The sequence below is a fragment of the Hippichthys cyanospilos genome, chromosome 10, assembly GCF_059441005.1.
Source record: "Hippichthys cyanospilos isolate Australia breed blue-spotted pipefish chromosome 10, RoL_Hcya_1.0, whole genome shotgun sequence".
Lineage (NCBI taxonomy): Eukaryota > Metazoa > Chordata > Actinopteri > Syngnathiformes > Syngnathidae > Hippichthys > Hippichthys cyanospilos.
Window position 1 is genome coordinate 3870001 of NC_142378.1, and position 17500 is coordinate 3887500.

A 17500-nucleotide genomic window follows, 5' to 3' on the forward strand; every position below is an offset into this window, starting at 1 on the left:
TTCTGGGATGACTTACCTTCAACAGTGTCTTGGAAAATTCGGGCAGTTTTCAGAGTATTTTGAGGACTTGGCAGCTGATTTAAAAGCGCTACACCTGTACAAATTTATTCAGTGGAGGATTCAACTCTTACTCATTATGAAAGGCAGCTTATTATTATTATTTTTTTGCTGGAGAGTCCATCACTACGTTTTGTCTTCCCCTGACGTTAAACTTGCTGGTGTTGACGCATGCACTGAGAGTCGGTGCCCCGCCCCCTTCCGTCATTGTCGGTCCGCCCATTTTTGTCACATCAAATCGTAATTGTCGGTCCATCATACAACCGCTGATACTTCCGACATTTTTATTCAGACGTTTTTTTTCACGTTCCTGTCACTCGTCTATCAGTCGGCAAAACGAGCATTCTTCGGCGCCGGACCGATAGACAAGAACCAGACAACCAACTGAAAGCAAACTGGGAACTAAACACACTCACACTAACGAATCAGCTCTGAGCAATGAGGAGTGGATTTCAACTTCTGAGCAAAAGTGGGTTACAACTTCTGCCCTCATTGGTCGATAGTCGCACCGAGAGCCAATCACGTGTCTTGTGAGAGTGCCTCTTCAGCTAATTGGCCAGTGTGGTGAAAACAGTACAATTTTTTTTTTTGTCATTGCGATAGGGGAAGCGCGAAGTAGCGAGTGATCACCGTAAAAATAATCTGCGCTTTCGAAAACGCTTATTTGACTCATGTCTAAAAACGGCGTTTTGTCGTTAGCAAAATTTTAGCCTCTGAAAATATCACAATAATGAGCATCTATGCACTCTAAGAGAATGGGGAAATGAGCGATCTTTGGATTTCTCTCACGCCTGGTCTGTTTTATTTATTTATTTTTTTAGAAATAAGCGAGATTTTCATTCAGTGAGTCAAAACACCCAAGGACGTTTTCGCATTTAAAAAAGAAAAATGCTCAAGCCAGAGGTCTAGAGTTGCGCCCTCGGGTGTACTGACTACGCTCGTTTGTTCGCCTGCTGCAGGGGAAAAAAAAAAAAAAAAAGCTAGGTTCGTACTATGTATTGCTTGATCTGCTCCTGCTTGTTGGGGACCTATATAAAGCGTCCAACTGGGATTGTGGAATCATCTGGGATCTTAGCGTCAGCGTTATTTTTCTGCCGCTGCCCTGCTTTTTCGGGCTTTTGAGTCGATATATGCAAATGCTGAGGCGATAAGCATTTATGGCTTCTTGATATTGGTATTTATGTATATCAGATACGGCAAAAGTGTCCTCATGGCTCACGAATTTGAAACTGACATTCTTTGAATCTGTTTCTACACTTAATGCCCTTTAAAATAATATATAATACGTTGGGGTACCTACAATTTATCGCCAGGTTGAAACGTGTACTTTTGAGAGATTTTTGGCTTATACAGTACATCTTTCAAAGATCTTTAGCAACCAGTACCTTAGGAAAAAGATATTGATCTCAAACTTTGAGGAAGTGCTGAAGCACCACTCGAAAGTCAATTCCTATAGTAGGTAAAAGTTGAGAAAAAGCTGATGAAATCCAGCAAAAAAGGATGATTTGGTTTCAACTCCAAAACAACAGAGGATATAATTAAATTTGTATTTAATTCCCTGCTGCATCGTCCGTCATGGTTTGCTTGTTTGGCTACTGCTGCTTGTGTGTTATTTTTTAAAATATTTCATATTAACCCGATGGGAAATGTGACGTAAAATTCTTGAATCGAAAGATTATTTGGTGTGGCCTTCTGAGAAGGGATTTTTATTTTTATCGTATATTTTAAATGCGTTCGGCCACAAAAAGAAAACGCAAATGTTTTTGATTGGTCAACATTTTTATTTGCGGTTTTTCATTTTTCACCAGGGGGGTTCCGGTCCCCGTTTAGCGGAAATTTGAAAAGGTCTCACTGTCTTGCCAAATCACTCTCAAAAGTTTTCAATAGTCCACATCCATTTTCAAGGATTTGGCCTCACTCTTAGAATCTCTTTCAAGAGAATAACAACCAGCAACAGGAACGCCGCTTTTGATAAAATACACATATTTTAGTCGAACATCCACTGGGAAATTCTAAAGGATCTTCTCAAGTACCTTCCCCGCATAAACGGTTTTGTTTCCCCATGTTGACGGGCAAGTTATACAGAAAATTTTGGAATTTATATATGAGCAGATGTGTTTGCTGGTAAGAAAATGCAGCATACGTCGCAATCATCCGAGCGCAGGTAACTCTCTTTCTACCTCTGCCTTCTCTCCTGTTATTTTGACTGGAATATACGGCCTGACTCGCCGGCGCTTCCTCATTATTCCTATCTTGATATCTGCCATGGTTAATGAGTGGAGGGACTCTGCTTTGCAGGCTTTGAGTGTTTGGATTAATGCGGCCGCTGCAGCAGGGAAGTTTGGGGATTCAGTTCATTACTGTGGATTTATGAAATTTCAAGGCCGTGAGATGGCCGGGCTAATGATGCTCCTGTGTAAACACAAGAGACTGCCAGCCACCGCACCTGAGTCTCTTCCTGGAAATACTGTACATAGCAAGGATGTCAACACTGACAATCCACAGCCTCTGCAACAATAACTGCTTTCGTTATTTATTTATTTTTTTATTTTTAGTACTGGAACTAGCACATATCATGCTGATGGAAAATGGGGACGATTTTTAAGGTGTGTGGTCGAGGCCGAATATCTTTTCAGCCAAACCCCCCTTAACCAGGGCAAAACATTTTTGGATTTAAATAATAAATCAAATAAAATAACATAAATAACATAAAAAAATAAAACATGCAATTAAATAAACACACAAATAAATAAATACATAAATAAACAAAAGACACAATTAAATAAGAAAAACATGCAAACCAATACATAAATAAATAAATAAAACATGGAAATAAACAAAATAAATAAATAAAACATGCTTATTAAACTTTAGACCCTTTAAAACTTCACTTTTGGTCCACAAAAATAAAAAAATAAAATAAAATCAACACAAAGTGTCAGACCTCTTCTCAAAAAGAAGTAATTAGTAATAAATATTTGTCCGCAGAAAAATAGAAAAACGTTTGGGATCATTGTCGAGATGTGTTCACAAAAATAAATCGTTGACTTGACAGGTAACGAGAGGTGGCATGATTTTGCCATGTTTGTTTTCTTTAAAATCTCGAGGACCTGGTGTTCCCATTTGAGGACCACTTGTCCCGGCAAATTAGTGTTATCTATTACGCTGTATTATACAAATGTGAGCTCGTTAGAACTATACACAGTAAATATATCTTTATGTCTGAAAATGTACATTCACTGAAAACATTCTGCGCACAGTAGAATATGTGGGAGCTGCTCCTGCCAGTTGGCGCATGGCGACGTATGGTCAAATATATTCATTTAGATATCTATTTGCATATCTTTTTTGCTGATTAGTAGCTAGTGCGAGTTTTTCGCCTACTTAAAGCTAGCACATATAGTACCGATACCAATTTTTCGACCTATGACCCCTTTGTCACAGCCGGTGAAAGAATTTTCCTTTGGCGTGACACAACCCAGAAGAACTTGGCGGAGTTGATTGAGGCACACATTTGCATTTGGCCGGCCAAATGACTATTTTTATAGCCCCTCTTTGCAATTACACCTTCCCCCATGTTAATGGAACTTTCCGATGAAATTCCTTTCTTTATGCGCGCCGATGCTCGTAGTCCATTAATGGCCCTTTTTTTTTTCTTTTTATTGCCGCGAAATGAGATCCGCCGACTCCCACTGTTTAAGCGATATTATACGCTTTTGTTGTCAAAATATTCCGTTCCGGTACGGAAAGCCGGGGACGATTGTTCCCGTTGTATATATGGACTGTTTGCAGAAAGAAAACTCATAACTTCATCTAAGTTCCTCGAAAAGTCAAAGACTGCATCAGACTGTGACACCGCGGCTTATCTGCCCGTGGTTTGAGGAAATTGTTTCTCTGTGGATCCAACATTATTAAATTGTCACCTCTGCATGTCTGGTATACGCGTAGAACTTCCTCTGCTTTATCTTTGAGCCTTCTGCTGGTGTCAAACAATTAAAATGGTATTACGCTGCAATACGGCTTGGAACGGCTACTAAAATAGCATTTGGAATGATTATCAGGAGACAGGACATCATTTTGGTATTCCCGCTGCTATTTTTGTAAAGCAGAGACATTAGCAAAATGTAAATTCCAGAGGTTAATCATTCCCGCGCAGTAGCGGCTCAGTTAATGAAGGAACAGATGTTCTATAAACTCAAAAATGTCATACGCTACTCGGGAAATGAATATTCCGTCCCGCAAGATTCATTAACGAGCGGCCACACGTAAAAAGCTTTTTATTTAGTGTATTAACAAATTTGATCGTACAGTTTTATACGCAGCATTTTGTCCCCACTAACAACAATATTATAAAAATAAACACGTGTAACACATTGTGATCGCGGTGTATTTTGAACAATTCTAGTGGCGTACGTGGTATTTCTTGTATACGCTGTTCATACAAACGCGTAAGATTCGTTTTATTGATATCGCAAGAAAGTCTGGAAAAACAGGGAGCTGCCAATCAAGTCACAAGTGAAAAGAAAAGGTCAGGATTAATCGGCGAGAAGCAATGTCCGTCTTTACTGCAAAGTACAGACTGCAAGACGACAAAAAATAGAAAATATGCCGGTGTAAAAATATATGTGAGAGCCTTAAAACATCCGAACCTCAACAAAGGCGAGTCATTCATTTGTGCAGTTGTGTGGTCAACTTAGTCGCAACGTTTGATTATATCGTACGTAAGTATAGGTGCCAGTCCACTGAAAATTAAAAAGTGAATGAGATCTACCGATGTACATTTACAGTATACGAAGGCTCAAAATATTCTCTTGTACCGGAGCTGCCGACGTGGAGTCAACATCTTTTCGCTGGCAAGGTCATTCAGATGTTCTTGCAAATATGTACATATGTAATGGCAAGTACGTTTGAATGTATTTAATCGTCCGGACGAATTTACAAGTACATTGCAACGTACGCGCAAATAAGTTTAAACGTACGTAGAGGCTGATTGCTAAAAGCGGCAGATCTTCGGTCTAGATTATTCTACAGTGTTTGAAAATTAGGCAAAACATTTTTATTAGTCATTTTTACGGCTTTATTAACCCATTTTCCAGTGCGTTTGAAAGCTTGTTCAAATGTATTTGCAAGTACGTTCCAATACATTTGCAAATGCATGAGAACATACCCGCAAGTACGTTTGAACGTATTCAAACGTGTTCCAACGTACCCGCATTATGTATGTACTTTTAGGCTAAATGCTTAAAACAGCGTTTATTTTTCCCACGTGGAATTATTCGTCCATATTTACAAGTATGCTTCAACATTTTACAGACTATTTTAACACATTCGAACTTATTTAAATGTCCAATTTGAGAACCACCGATCATCAATAATTTGTAAGTTTTAATTATGATTCCCATCCTGCAATATATACGTTCAATCGTACTTGCAACGATGTTTGTATGTATGTGTGTTTTCCCGTCCCCCCCAAAAATGTTTACTCCACATTGGCAGCTTCCGTAGTCTTGAGATCCATGATGACATTGAGAGCGTCCCTCAAACGTCCTTCGCAGAGCCCCAGAAATGCTCTTAACCATCATCAATAGTGCGCACGCTCACAGTTTCCCCATCTGCGCACCTGGCTCCCTGCCCACTTATTTAGCTACATAATTTGGTTGTCTCGTATTCCATGGACTTGGGCTGCTTGGCACTGAAGGTCTGCAGCGCCGCCTGGATCCTGGCGACGTCCGTCGTGGACAATTTGAGCCGGTGTCGCAGCAAACAGGAGAAGAGATCCAAAGGCTGAGCGCCGGGCGGGGAAAGGCGGTTGACCCGATCCCGGATCTCCAGCAGCTGCAGCAGGGCCGAGTCTTGCGATCCCTGAGTGTACGGGTAGTCCAGCTGTAAAATTAAGTCCTGGATCGCGTCCGGGTCAAAGTGCATACTGTAGCCATACACCTGTATGCTGTTTATTTTCATGTAGCCAAGATTCCGCCCCGGTTCCAAGTACTCCAACGGTTCGTAATATAGGCTTCCGTTTCCCGTACTCGAAGGGCCCTTGATCCGACTCCGTAGGTAAAAGTGAACGGTCTCAAAAAAGGTTTTCCACTTGTTGCCCAAAGTCAAAGTCCAGTTATAACAGTCATGGGGGAGCTGTAATTTAGTCCTCTCCCAGTCGGGGTAGTTGTTTTGGTCGGTGGGCATGATCCAGCTCTCCGAGTGACTTCCCCCAAACGGGTTTATGTAGACGGACAGCGTGGGGTCTAGCGTGATGTTCTCGGTAAGGCAAATCTGAAGAGAAATCCCCAAAAGCATGTGAACATGATTCGACTTGTATTTGTTACTTTTCAGCGTCAGCAACATCCTCTTTCTCCACGACGGGTCGAACCAGTTATTCAGTCTGACGTCGTTGCTGACAAAGATCCCGTGGATGCTGATGCGGTCGTCACGTTTTTGCAGGAGGTAGCGCAACTCCAAATCCTGCAGGTCCGTCTCGAAACCGATGTAATGGTCGATGGAGTCCGGGACTTCGTTGCGACAAGTGCCCTGACTGAGCATGTAGCCCTGGTTGCACGTGGCGCAGCGGGAGCGGTTCTCGTAAGAGCAGGAGCCGCAGGAGGGGCCTTCGCCCACCGCGCAGGGTATCACGCTCTGACAGGGCGGGTGCTCGTAGGGACACGAGCAACTGCGGGTCTCCTCCAAGTAGGAGCCGATGTGATTGTTTTCACTGCAGTACATTATGGAGAGGATGTAGTTCAACCAGTAGGTCACGGGCCTGGAACACAAGACAAATATTTGAAGACGTAAGAGCCGCGCTCTGCACAAAGGCGTGGCCGGAGTAAATCGGCAAAATTACGTTCAATCTTGACGTCGGTACTCTCGTCACAGCTCATCTATTCCCAGTAAGACATACCGAGAGTTGCGACGAGGAATTTATGAATCGATAATTCTGAGGCTCGGTTTTGCAACGGTTATATGCAGGGTAAATTTTGGACTTAATATAAACACTTGGATTTGCAAAACTGGGGATAAAGCCCCTGCCAAAACTGATTATAAATTGCCAAATCACATTTAGTTAGATTTAAGACTAAAGATGAAGAAAAAAAGTCTACTAACTTGGTTAAGTCTTCTTTAAAAATAGGTCGACTAAAAATATCCGCCTCGAAGCCCCGCCTGAAACATGTTGGCGCCACCGTTTTCTACTACGAGGACTTTTCTTGCACACATACACCGTTGCACCCCACCAACCCACCACCACCACAAGGTTGGGATCATTTAAAAAAAAAACATACGATGCCTTGACATACGGCTCCATTGCTTGTCTAGTGCCCCTATGACTGATGGTATTATATTTGTGTACTTAACTAACCCTGGGGGAAATTTCGACCCAACTCGGGTTTTTTGATGTTTTTGAGGTGTAATATCAAAGGAAAAGCATATCAAAAACCCTTCTGGGAGCCTAAAATGTTGCACAGATCGTCAAAACATGAAGGCTTTCAATATGCCACGCCGCCGACCCTGCTTGCAAACGGGAAGTCGAGAGGTACGCTCTATGGGTGTCAAGTTTAGCCCAAGTCATTTACTGCCTTTCAAAATCGGAACCATTGTCAATTTTGGACAAATTGAAACCCCGATGTTTGATCATGCATTCCCCCCGATTTCTGCATTAATCCTTTCAACGTGAATGGGGCGCAATCGAATTTTTTTACTGCCAAATAAATAAAAAACAGGAAGTTATTGACCTGTTAGTTGCTAACAGAGAGCCTAACTTTCAAGTTACTTATGAAATATTGTTGAAAGATATTCGGGAAGCAACTATTGCAAGTTTAATGTAAATATATATATATATATATATATATATATACACACACACATAAATGTATATGTGTGTGTGTGTGAACTGCAGCTAGTATGCTAATGCTAACTCTGTGACCTAAAACAACACCAAGTTTGTTGTTTTTTTAATCAAAATCCTGTTTGTTCAACTTTGGAACGGTTGTTTTTGACAAAGCATCCAAATAAGATGCATTCCCTATTGTTAGATAAATATAATTAGTATTATTGTTTGATTGAGCCGCATTTATAAAGGTTATTGGACCGTAGAATTATCCGATTGTCATCAAACTATTAAATTGGATAAGTGGAGTAGAAATGAGAAATCTAATGAGTAAAACTGAACATTGCAACTTGTCAACAAAAGCAAATAAGCAAATCAATTCAGCACGCCAGATTCTCGCTCGCAGTAAAATTTGCTTGAGGAATCCTTTTTTTTAATGATGCGCTTTCCAGTTGCTTGAATAGAAAACAACTTGACCGACCGTAGCTCGTATGATTACGTTGTCAGTCAGCGCGCTCAAAGTTTTGACGTCTCACATTTGCTTTGAAAGCCATCTGTTTGTCATGCACATCTCATTGCGGTGGCGGCTGCGCACAGCAGGTGAGAGGAAGCCGTTCCGTCATCTCCACGCGCGCCGTGTCAGCGGGACATGGAAAGTGTCATGGAGACGCAGTTTGAACGACAGGCCAAAGGAGGAGCGGCGTCTCGTGCTGCTACTCATTCATCTCCTCTAACCGCTCTTCTCGTATCAATTCAAGGAAAGCAATTGTTAACTACACTTTAAAAAAAAAAATGTTTTATGCTCTTCCAGGAATACAATTGGTGTCCTATACATATGTAGCGATATACACATTTGTGTATGTATATATGTGTGTATATGTTAGTATATACATTAGTATATACTGATATATACATTATATTCGTATGTGTGTGTGTGTGTGTGTATATATGTGTGTATATATATATATAAAGTCAAAGTCAAGTTTATATAAGTCAAAGTCAAGTTTATTGTCAATTTTTCCACATGTGCTTAACATACAAAGGAATCGAAATTGCGTTTCTCACTAATATATATATATATATATATATATATACACACACACATACGTATATAATGTATATACTGAACACATATATATATATATATATATATATATATACACACACACGTATATAATGTATATACTGAACATATATATACATATATATATATATATATATATATATATATATATATATATATATATGTAATGTGTGTGTATGTATGTATATATTGGGTGGAAGAGAAAAAAATGTGGTATTGTGTTTTTGTTGGTATGTGCGAGGATTTTTTTCCAGGCTTGTGTTATGCCCTATTATGGGGCATGACCAAAGACTTGTTTTTTTCCCTCTCTCTCCTCGTGTAACTTTTATATATTATCTATCTATCTAGCTCTAGCTAGCTGGCTAGCTAGCAAGCTGCAGCCCTACTTGCGAACCTTGATTTGATAAGACCAATCTCGGTCAGGGGTGTCCAAGAATGACGTAAGGGCCGTGCTAATTTATTTTTTTCGTAGTTTTCAATCAATCGGGCAAGTAATTACATACTTTCTATGTAATGTAGTTATTGAAAATATAATTACTAGGTCAAAAATTGTTACAGTTTGGACACCTGATCTTGGTTTTCCTCCATCGTAAGCAGGCAGTCCAATCATCAGGTGCGGGACTATAGTCAACATCTGCGGCACCTTGAATATCAAAGGCCCAATATATTGCGCGCAGGATTAGCATAATGTGGAGTTGAGGCCATGGCAAAAGTGCTGCGCACAGAGGCGGGCAGGAGGGAATAAATGAGCTGTGCCATTTTCACATTGCTTGAAAGGACATGTGATGTGTGGCTGGAGGCTGGAGAATTTCTGCTCATTCCCTCGTAGAGCGCCGCGCGCGCGTGTCAAAAGCAAGGTCAGCAGGAACGCTGGAACAATGGCGGAGTTTCTCACCTCTCCCTCAGCAGAACGATTTTGGGCTTGGTGTGGCACCTCTTGCTGAGGGTGAAGAGCTTGTTGACGATGCGGGCGGATTTGCTGAGAAGCTGTTGGCTGTTGAGCTCCAGCTGCTTGTAGCGCTGATGGACGGCCGCTTCCGTTTTCCACAAGTATTCCACGGCCGACGCGTTCAAAGCGTACGACGTGGGAAGCCTCCGAACAAAGTTCTGGAACTCGTCTGGAAGGCAGGCGGATAAATGTTAGCACACTTTTTTTTTTTCTTCTTCTCACCCCCGTCTCCGCTTTGCTCTAACTATATTTGGCTAATTTAATCAGACTAAATGAGAGAATCCCTTCACGCAGGCCACACGGGCAGCTCCCGGGCTAACTGGAAGTGAAATTGTTTGATGCATATGATAATGAAAAACGGCAGTGCGAAATAAGGGCTTGGGGTATTTTTTTTTTTTCCCTTTCATGAACAGCCAAAAGCTTTTCCAGGGCTTATTTCTTTTTGGAGAAGAAAATAGGTTTGACATGGAGCACAAGGGAGGGGAACTTACAGACTATCTGAGCATCTATCAAATAAAATCAAAAATGAACATAAACAGATTAATTTCCATGGTAGGTCATCCGCAATTTATTCAGTCTGATCTGAAAGTCAGATGATTGAAACGAGCGCGATGGAGGCCATCAGTCAAACCGGAGGAAATATTTGAATAATAATGTATCGTAACAAGTGATGCTTCCGGTACAATAACATTGCATGTTTTTGTACAATTTTAAAAGCAAGGCAGCTTTGTTGATAGTGCACATTTTATACACGAGTTTTGCCGGATTAGTAGTACTACATGTACAGTGAAAGCGTTTAAAAAGGAAGAAAAATTGAACAGTAGTCATTTAAAGACATCCCGAGACAGATAACATTATTACAGCTTCGAAAAATCTCTACCATAAATAGCACAGACAGGCTGATAAAAAGGGGTCCAAGAATTGACCCTTGAGGGACCCCTTAAGACAATTCCATCTGACTCAATCCTTCCAATAGTCGATAAAATAACTCCTGAAAAATATTATAGATGTTCTTATGTGAATTTTTTATTGTTGTTTTTGTTGTTGCTTTTTTAAGACTTTATAAAATTACCATTTTATTGTTCATTCGACAGACCGATGTTTCCGAAAACTTTCATGTGAAGACCGAAATGAGAGTTTCATTTTCTTTTCCTGAAAGAGATACTTGCTAAAATCGGAATTCTGAGACAACTTTGAAATGACTATGCAGAATTCTGATTGAATTCAGAAGTCTGACTTCTTATTCACTTTAGTCAAAATTCTCACTTTAAATGACCATTCTGTCTGTAGTCTGAATTCTCACTTTAAAGTCAGGATTTGGGGAATAGTCAGAAATCTGACAATCAAATTTAAATGGCAATTCTGACCTCAGAATTTTCATCTTAATCAGACTTCTGACTTTTTTCTAACGATTTTGGCTTTATTCTCATAAATTTTTCTCTGACTTTAAAGTGAGAATTCAGACACGCTATTCTTCAAATATACAAAATTCTCACTCCAACTCAGAATTCTGACTCTAAATTAAGAAGATTAAAGTTAGAAATGTAACTTTGAGGTTATAATTCTCATTTGCCGCCCCTTGCGTACCTCACAGCCTCGCACCGTACAATGTAGCGCCTAGCCGGGAACAAGCTAGCAAGTCAACAATTTGTCATCGACGACGTTAGCGCTAGCTTATTATCGTTATCTTGTGTTCACCTAACGCTACACTTCTGATTCACATTGGCAGAACAAAGAACATACTGTAGGTAAAAATATTTGATTGACAGGAGAAGGTTAGCTTCAGCGGACATGATCACACGGTCCCAAGGCTGGAAGGTGAGCTTGACTTTTTTTTTTTTTTTTTATTGATTCGCATTTGGCAGCCCTGTTAACAATCTTCTCTGCCTCATGTCAAATTTACAAGACTTTTATTTCATCCCTTTAGAGGGTCTTTAAGGCTTCACATTTTTCCCGTGACAGCTAGCGACTGCTCACTGTGCATTTGGGTCATTGCTATTCCACTTAATTCCTGTGGGTGATGACAGTGTTTCAAACAGTTGCTGACTGTCAGAAGTAATAAAGAAGAAGCCGTTTGTGCGCTCGGAAAAGTCAATGCTAAAAGCGGCACTGCAGGAGCGGACGATCACTCCCTGTAACATTACGCTTCTACACGAACGCCGTAAAAATTACGTCACCGTTAAACGAGGTTTTGAAAGTAACTTAAGAAATCGTGTCTTAACCAAGTTTAGGCACAATATGTGTTCAGTGAGGCCTAATTTAAACAAAAATATTGCAGTGAATGCTAAATAAAATGTTTAACCCTTGGGAGAAATGTTGACCCAATTTGGGCTTTTAGATGTTTTTGATGTGTGATATCAAAGGAAAAGCATACGAAAAAATACTAGGAGGCTAAAATGTGGCATAGATTGTCAAAACGTGCCGGCTTTCAATATGCAACGCTGCCGTGCCTTCTAAATGCTTGCAAACCGGAGGTCAAGAGATACACTCTGCAGATGTCCAATTTAGCCCATGTCAGGCTCATTTACTGCCATTAAAAAATTGGAAATATTGTCAGGTTTGGACATACTGAAAACCCGTTGTTTTATCATGCATTTCCCCCAATTTTTGCATGAAACCATTTTTGTGTTGAGACCCCCAACCCACTGGGTGGGGTGCTAGCGGGCAATTTATGACATTTGCAAACTTTTCATTGACTGGCTTAGCCTGACTCCCATCATGCAAATTCTTGCTATGCATTGTGGGACTTGTAGTTGACAAAAGGCTTCTATTCAAGAACAAAACGTTGCAGGAAAGCCTTCATTTTTCTGCGGGGGAAGTGTTTCAATTCATGCAACGCATATTCTTCTCTGCGAAATCTGCAGCAATGACCCTTTCAAAGTCAGCCCAAGTTGTGTGATAATAAAGCCAGATTAGTGAAAAATCCCCGGACACCCAGTGGTTAATGGGATATTTTTTTGGGCAAAATAAATAGAGCGTTATTCGATTTTTCCTTTCTTTTCATTAAAAAAAAAATGCAGCAGCAGGGGTTGCCTCCATGGTCGAAGCGCCATGCTTGACGGGATTGAAATCCAGCCAGGGACTACTCTGCCATGTCGTTTCCTCACATTTTATTTGACTTTTTACTCGCTCCACTACTAACTGCCACACACGCCAGGGGAATACTGACATTTAGACATTTTCCACTGTGTCCATATTTTTTGATTGTATTGACTGGCATTAGTAACTAGAAACTCTCATCAAACAATAGTTTTAGGTTCCATATTTTTGATGATCATTGGTAATTGTATTTTAATGTACGGGGATGTCAATTTGAGGACAATATTCACAGTCTTCTACAGTAGCGCAGTGATTCTCCACTTTTTTCAGTGCCAAGCTCCCCTAAAAAAAGAGAACACTTATTGCCCCCCCCCCCCCCCCAACTCGACGCGCTAACTAAAAATCAAATTACTATCGATAAAATTTGTAAAATTATACCTACACCTGTATCCTTTTTAACATTAACAACTGAAAAAAGCAATAAAACTCAACTTTCAACAACTGTTATTTTTTATAGCGTTTATACAGGTTACAGCTTAGTCTAAAATGGAAAATTCTTATTTGATTGAAATTACACAACATGACAAAAACAAAGCCTTTTCCCCGGGATCATCCCCCTCCCGGCATTACCTCACACCCCGCCCAGGAGGGCCCGCCCCTCTATCTGAGAAGCACTGGGTTAGTTTTAGGTTAGTCTAAAACGCTAAAACGGAAAAAAAAGGCATCAAAATGCCTGAAAATTCTTATTTTATTGCAATTACACCACGACAAAAACAAAGCCTTTTTCCTGGGATCATCGCACCCCCCAGGGGGGCCCGCCCCACTATTTGAGAAGCACTGGGTTAGTGTTAGGTTAGTCTAAAACTGAAAAAAAATAACCACGTGCATCAAAGTGCCTGAAACAAACAAACGAACAAAAAAACAGATCCTTATTTTATTGCCATTATACTCCACTTGGCAAAAACACGGGTGTCCCCCTCCGATACACCCACCCTCCGAGAATCGTCCCACTTTTCCCAATTGCCAACCTCCCTTCCTGTCAACAAAAGCCCACTCGCGCAGAACGCCATCACCGAAAAGACTTACCTGACTCCTCAAAGTCCCGGTTGGCGGCATTCCAAGAATCTCGAATTTGCAGCAAACTGCCTTCCATAGACCTCAAGTCTAACTCGGGGCAATTACACTGCGGGTAGTCGGCAGCGCACTGACACCAGCAGTCATTGTTCCGGCACACAAATTGGCCCTCCTCGTTACATCCGATGTAGCTGAGCGCCGCCTGCACAAACTTGTCCCGAAGATATTCCGGCAGGATGGCATGAAGGCCTGAGTGGCGGGGAGACGAGACCACACCATGTCACAGCCGTATTAGAAATCCGCTTTGATTGAAAGCGTTATTTTTACTTCACATTTCTGACGCTTTTGTTCTCACTCATTACTGCCTGCTTTACATTTCAAAGCCCTGCAAATATGGACTGTTTAAAAAAAAAAAAAAAAAAAGTAACACTCCGGTGCTACGATTGTGAATTTGCCAGAAAAAAGACAGCGTGACAATTCCGTCGGAAATCGCGCGAGTTCAATTATGAATGGCCAACCTTGCAAATGAATCTTGTTTTCAGGGCTCTGAACCAAAACGGAACTGACAGAGTCGAGGTTGTCATAGTTACTGCATCCAAGAGGGCCTGTCCTTGTTTCAGTCACCTAAAAGGAGGGGGAGGGGGAGGGGGGGACACGGATGCATGACAATTAGATACAATTAGAAAGGAAGCCATCACAAACATTATACGGGAAAAAAGTGAGGAATCTCAAAGAAAAATAGCAAAATAATGACGTTACAAACAATATCTTAACATTTCCATTTTGGAAGAATGAATATATTCAATTTGCCAGCGCTTTTCTAAATCAAATCAAGGCTGAAGTTATTATTTTTTTTCGTCATGAACATCTGCACTGCAAATCATCTTCAAAAATGAGCATATATTCTGCCACTGTCCCGTTATATTTGCTCATTAAAAACGCAAATCTATGCCTCATAAGATGCAAATTGCACTAACTTGTGTATTACCGTAATTCCTCAAATATGAGATGTGCTTTTTTTTTCCCGCAAAATAAAAGCCAAAAATATTTTGCACTACATGATATTTTACGCTATATTATTAGCATCATTGTTTCTGATTTGAAAAGCTTCAAAAGAGCTCAATCATGAAATTCATAGTTTTTAACTTGGACTAAAACACATGACAACAGATTTACGGAGTGACGGTCCTTGTCATATAATCTCGAAATATTTTTATTTTTTTTAGGACTGAAAAGGATGGTGGTGGTGAGTTCAAACTATAATGGGACTTCGTACAGTTCCAGAGTTCAGTAGAAGCTCTCATTAAAGACCGGAGCTATCTGATCGGCTCACACTTTCAGGCGGGAGCAAATGTGTTATCTTATTTATCTATTTTTGCCTGAAGAGCAGACTAACATCCGACTCTTGAATGGTGAGAAGAGATTCGGTAGCAAGAGGGCCAGTAAGTGGTGTGACGGCCGACGGCGGTGTGATGGGGGTCATTGGTGGTTAGGGTGAGTGGGTGGAAGGTGCGAAAATGTCCTTTTCAAAACTGCAGTCGACTGATTTAGGTCGTCTGCTAGGCCATTGTTATGGTAGATCACGTGTTCGAAAAAATCTACATAAGTTATCGAGAAGGCACATGACTCATGCAGCTTCGAGAAGAAAGGAGGCACCGTGACCTAACCACAGGGCAGGATGGTATATGGATGGCGAAGAAAACAGTAATTGTATAAACTGAGGACTTGTATTACCGCAAGTACGCACACACACACACCACTATCGGGGGGATCGTTGTCACGTTGCTGCAATGTGCTCCAAAACTTTAGGGCGGCGACGTTTGTGTAACTTCTCGAATAAAAAGAGGACTCTTGCAGGATGCGTTCCAGAGTGGTAGGAGACCGGGATTATATCGCTGTCCGTTCTCCTCGCGAGCAAAACGAATCTAAAGTCTCTTGTCTTCCTTCTTTGTGTGTTGTTTTTTTATGCTCTCGGTCAAGGGTGTCAAACTGATTTTTATCGTGGGCCACGTTGTACTTATAGTGTCCGTTAGAGGGCCGGAATCAATCTAAAAATAGTCTAAAAAAAAAGCTTCAATTTTAACGTACCCCTTTAATTTCTCTAAATTCCTGAAAATTTAGGACTTAAAAATGAAAAAAACGTGCCTAATAAACACCGTTTTTGCTGGTTTACATCTTTACCTAGTTTTAAAAACAGAGGCCGATAAAAACTGTTCAAAAGATAGATCGGGAACAAAAAATGGTTATTTTTGAAGACAATCTGCAAGTTTAGCTCGAAACTTGAAATCAAATCAGCATTTGGCGGGCCACATCATATGATGTGGCGGGCCGGTTCTGGCCCCCGGGCCTTGAGTTTGACACCCGTGCTCTCGGTTGACTGAACCTCGACAGCGTGACGTTTCAAAGATTTGGAGTATATCTAACTGATATAATGTTTAGAACTCCACTTTCGTTGCTCTGTGAGACTCGGTGTCAGCAAGAAAGGCACAGATCTTTAGCGTCTGGATTTTATTAAACCTCAGTGATATAGCTCGGATAAAAATGGCAATTGAGTACTTTCTAAATGACCTTTTTAATGGGACATCAGCGTGGAACCTCTAAATACATAGATATCTTTTTATGCTTGTAGATCATCTGCAAAATCAAGCAGAATGAACATATCATATATGTTCTATGAAAATTAGCAATTACCAAACCCTCAAGCACATTATCACTTATTTGATCATTTAATATCTTAATGTGTTCTACATCTTAATGTGTTCTGTTCCTCTAAATGACACGCAAGCCCACAAATTATTCCGAAATGTGATATTCAAATGGAATGTATGCAACGGCAGAGTGATTATTAATGTGCCATAATTGAGCGCAAGATAATTGCGTCAAGAAAATAACTAACAGCTGCATTTAATGGAATATTTAATCATGCCTAAAGGCTGTTGGAAAATACTGTATGCAGCTTGTGATGCCGTTGTGTGTTGCGCATATACGTGTGTTCTGTTGAGCGAATTTCAAACAATGTCATAACAACCGCAACAATGGCGCACATGACGTATAGTCTTCAAATATGTTACTGTTTTGAGATTTTGAAATGGGACCTTTAAGAAGACTGTCCAATGTGTTTTTTCACTTGTGCCTTTCTTCGAATATGACCAACGCTTTGAAAAACATTCAAAACTTTGCTCGTTGAACTGAATTACCGAAGTTTAACTTATATAGTATTAGAAGATGAAATATGATGTCAAAAACTAAAGTCTATTTTTTTGTATGTTGGTCTGGCTAGCTACCTGGTTCGCTGGCTAGATAACTTGGCTAAATATCTAGCCGGATGGCTAGCTTTGCTAGCTCTCTGGCTAACGTCTAGCTATGAGGCTGGTTGTCTTCGTTGGCTAGCTCGCTGGCTGCTGGTTTTCTTGGCTAGCTATCTTGCTGGCTGCCTAGCTAGGCTAGCAAGACTAGCTATCAGGCTGACTGTCTATAT

At 40.6% G+C, this 17500-nt stretch overlaps 2 protein-coding genes across 2 annotated transcripts in view; one reads left to right on the forward strand and one right to left on the reverse strand.

The window, feature by feature from the left end:
* The window catches only part of LOC148416660 (uncharacterized), a 314743-nt gene that overhangs the window by 46350 nt on the left and 250893 nt on the right, over nt 1-17500 (forward strand). The gene's annotated exons all lie outside the window — the stretch shown is intronic.
* The window catches only part of LOC148416661 (BMP/retinoic acid-inducible neural-specific protein 3-like), a 40325-nt gene continuing 27142 nt past the window's right edge, over nt 4318-17500 (reverse strand). Inside the window, exons 5-8 of the mRNA XM_088425384.1 lie at nt 14541-14646; nt 14035-14271; nt 9856-10078; nt 4318-6814 (exon numbers count right to left, since the gene is read on the reverse strand). Coding sequence (XP_088281510.1) covers nt 5698-6814; nt 9856-10078; nt 14035-14271; nt 14541-14646 — 1683 coding nt within the window. The 3' untranslated portion in view covers nt 4318-5697. The remainder of the gene's footprint in view (nt 6815-9855; nt 10079-14034; nt 14272-14540; nt 14647-17500) is intronic.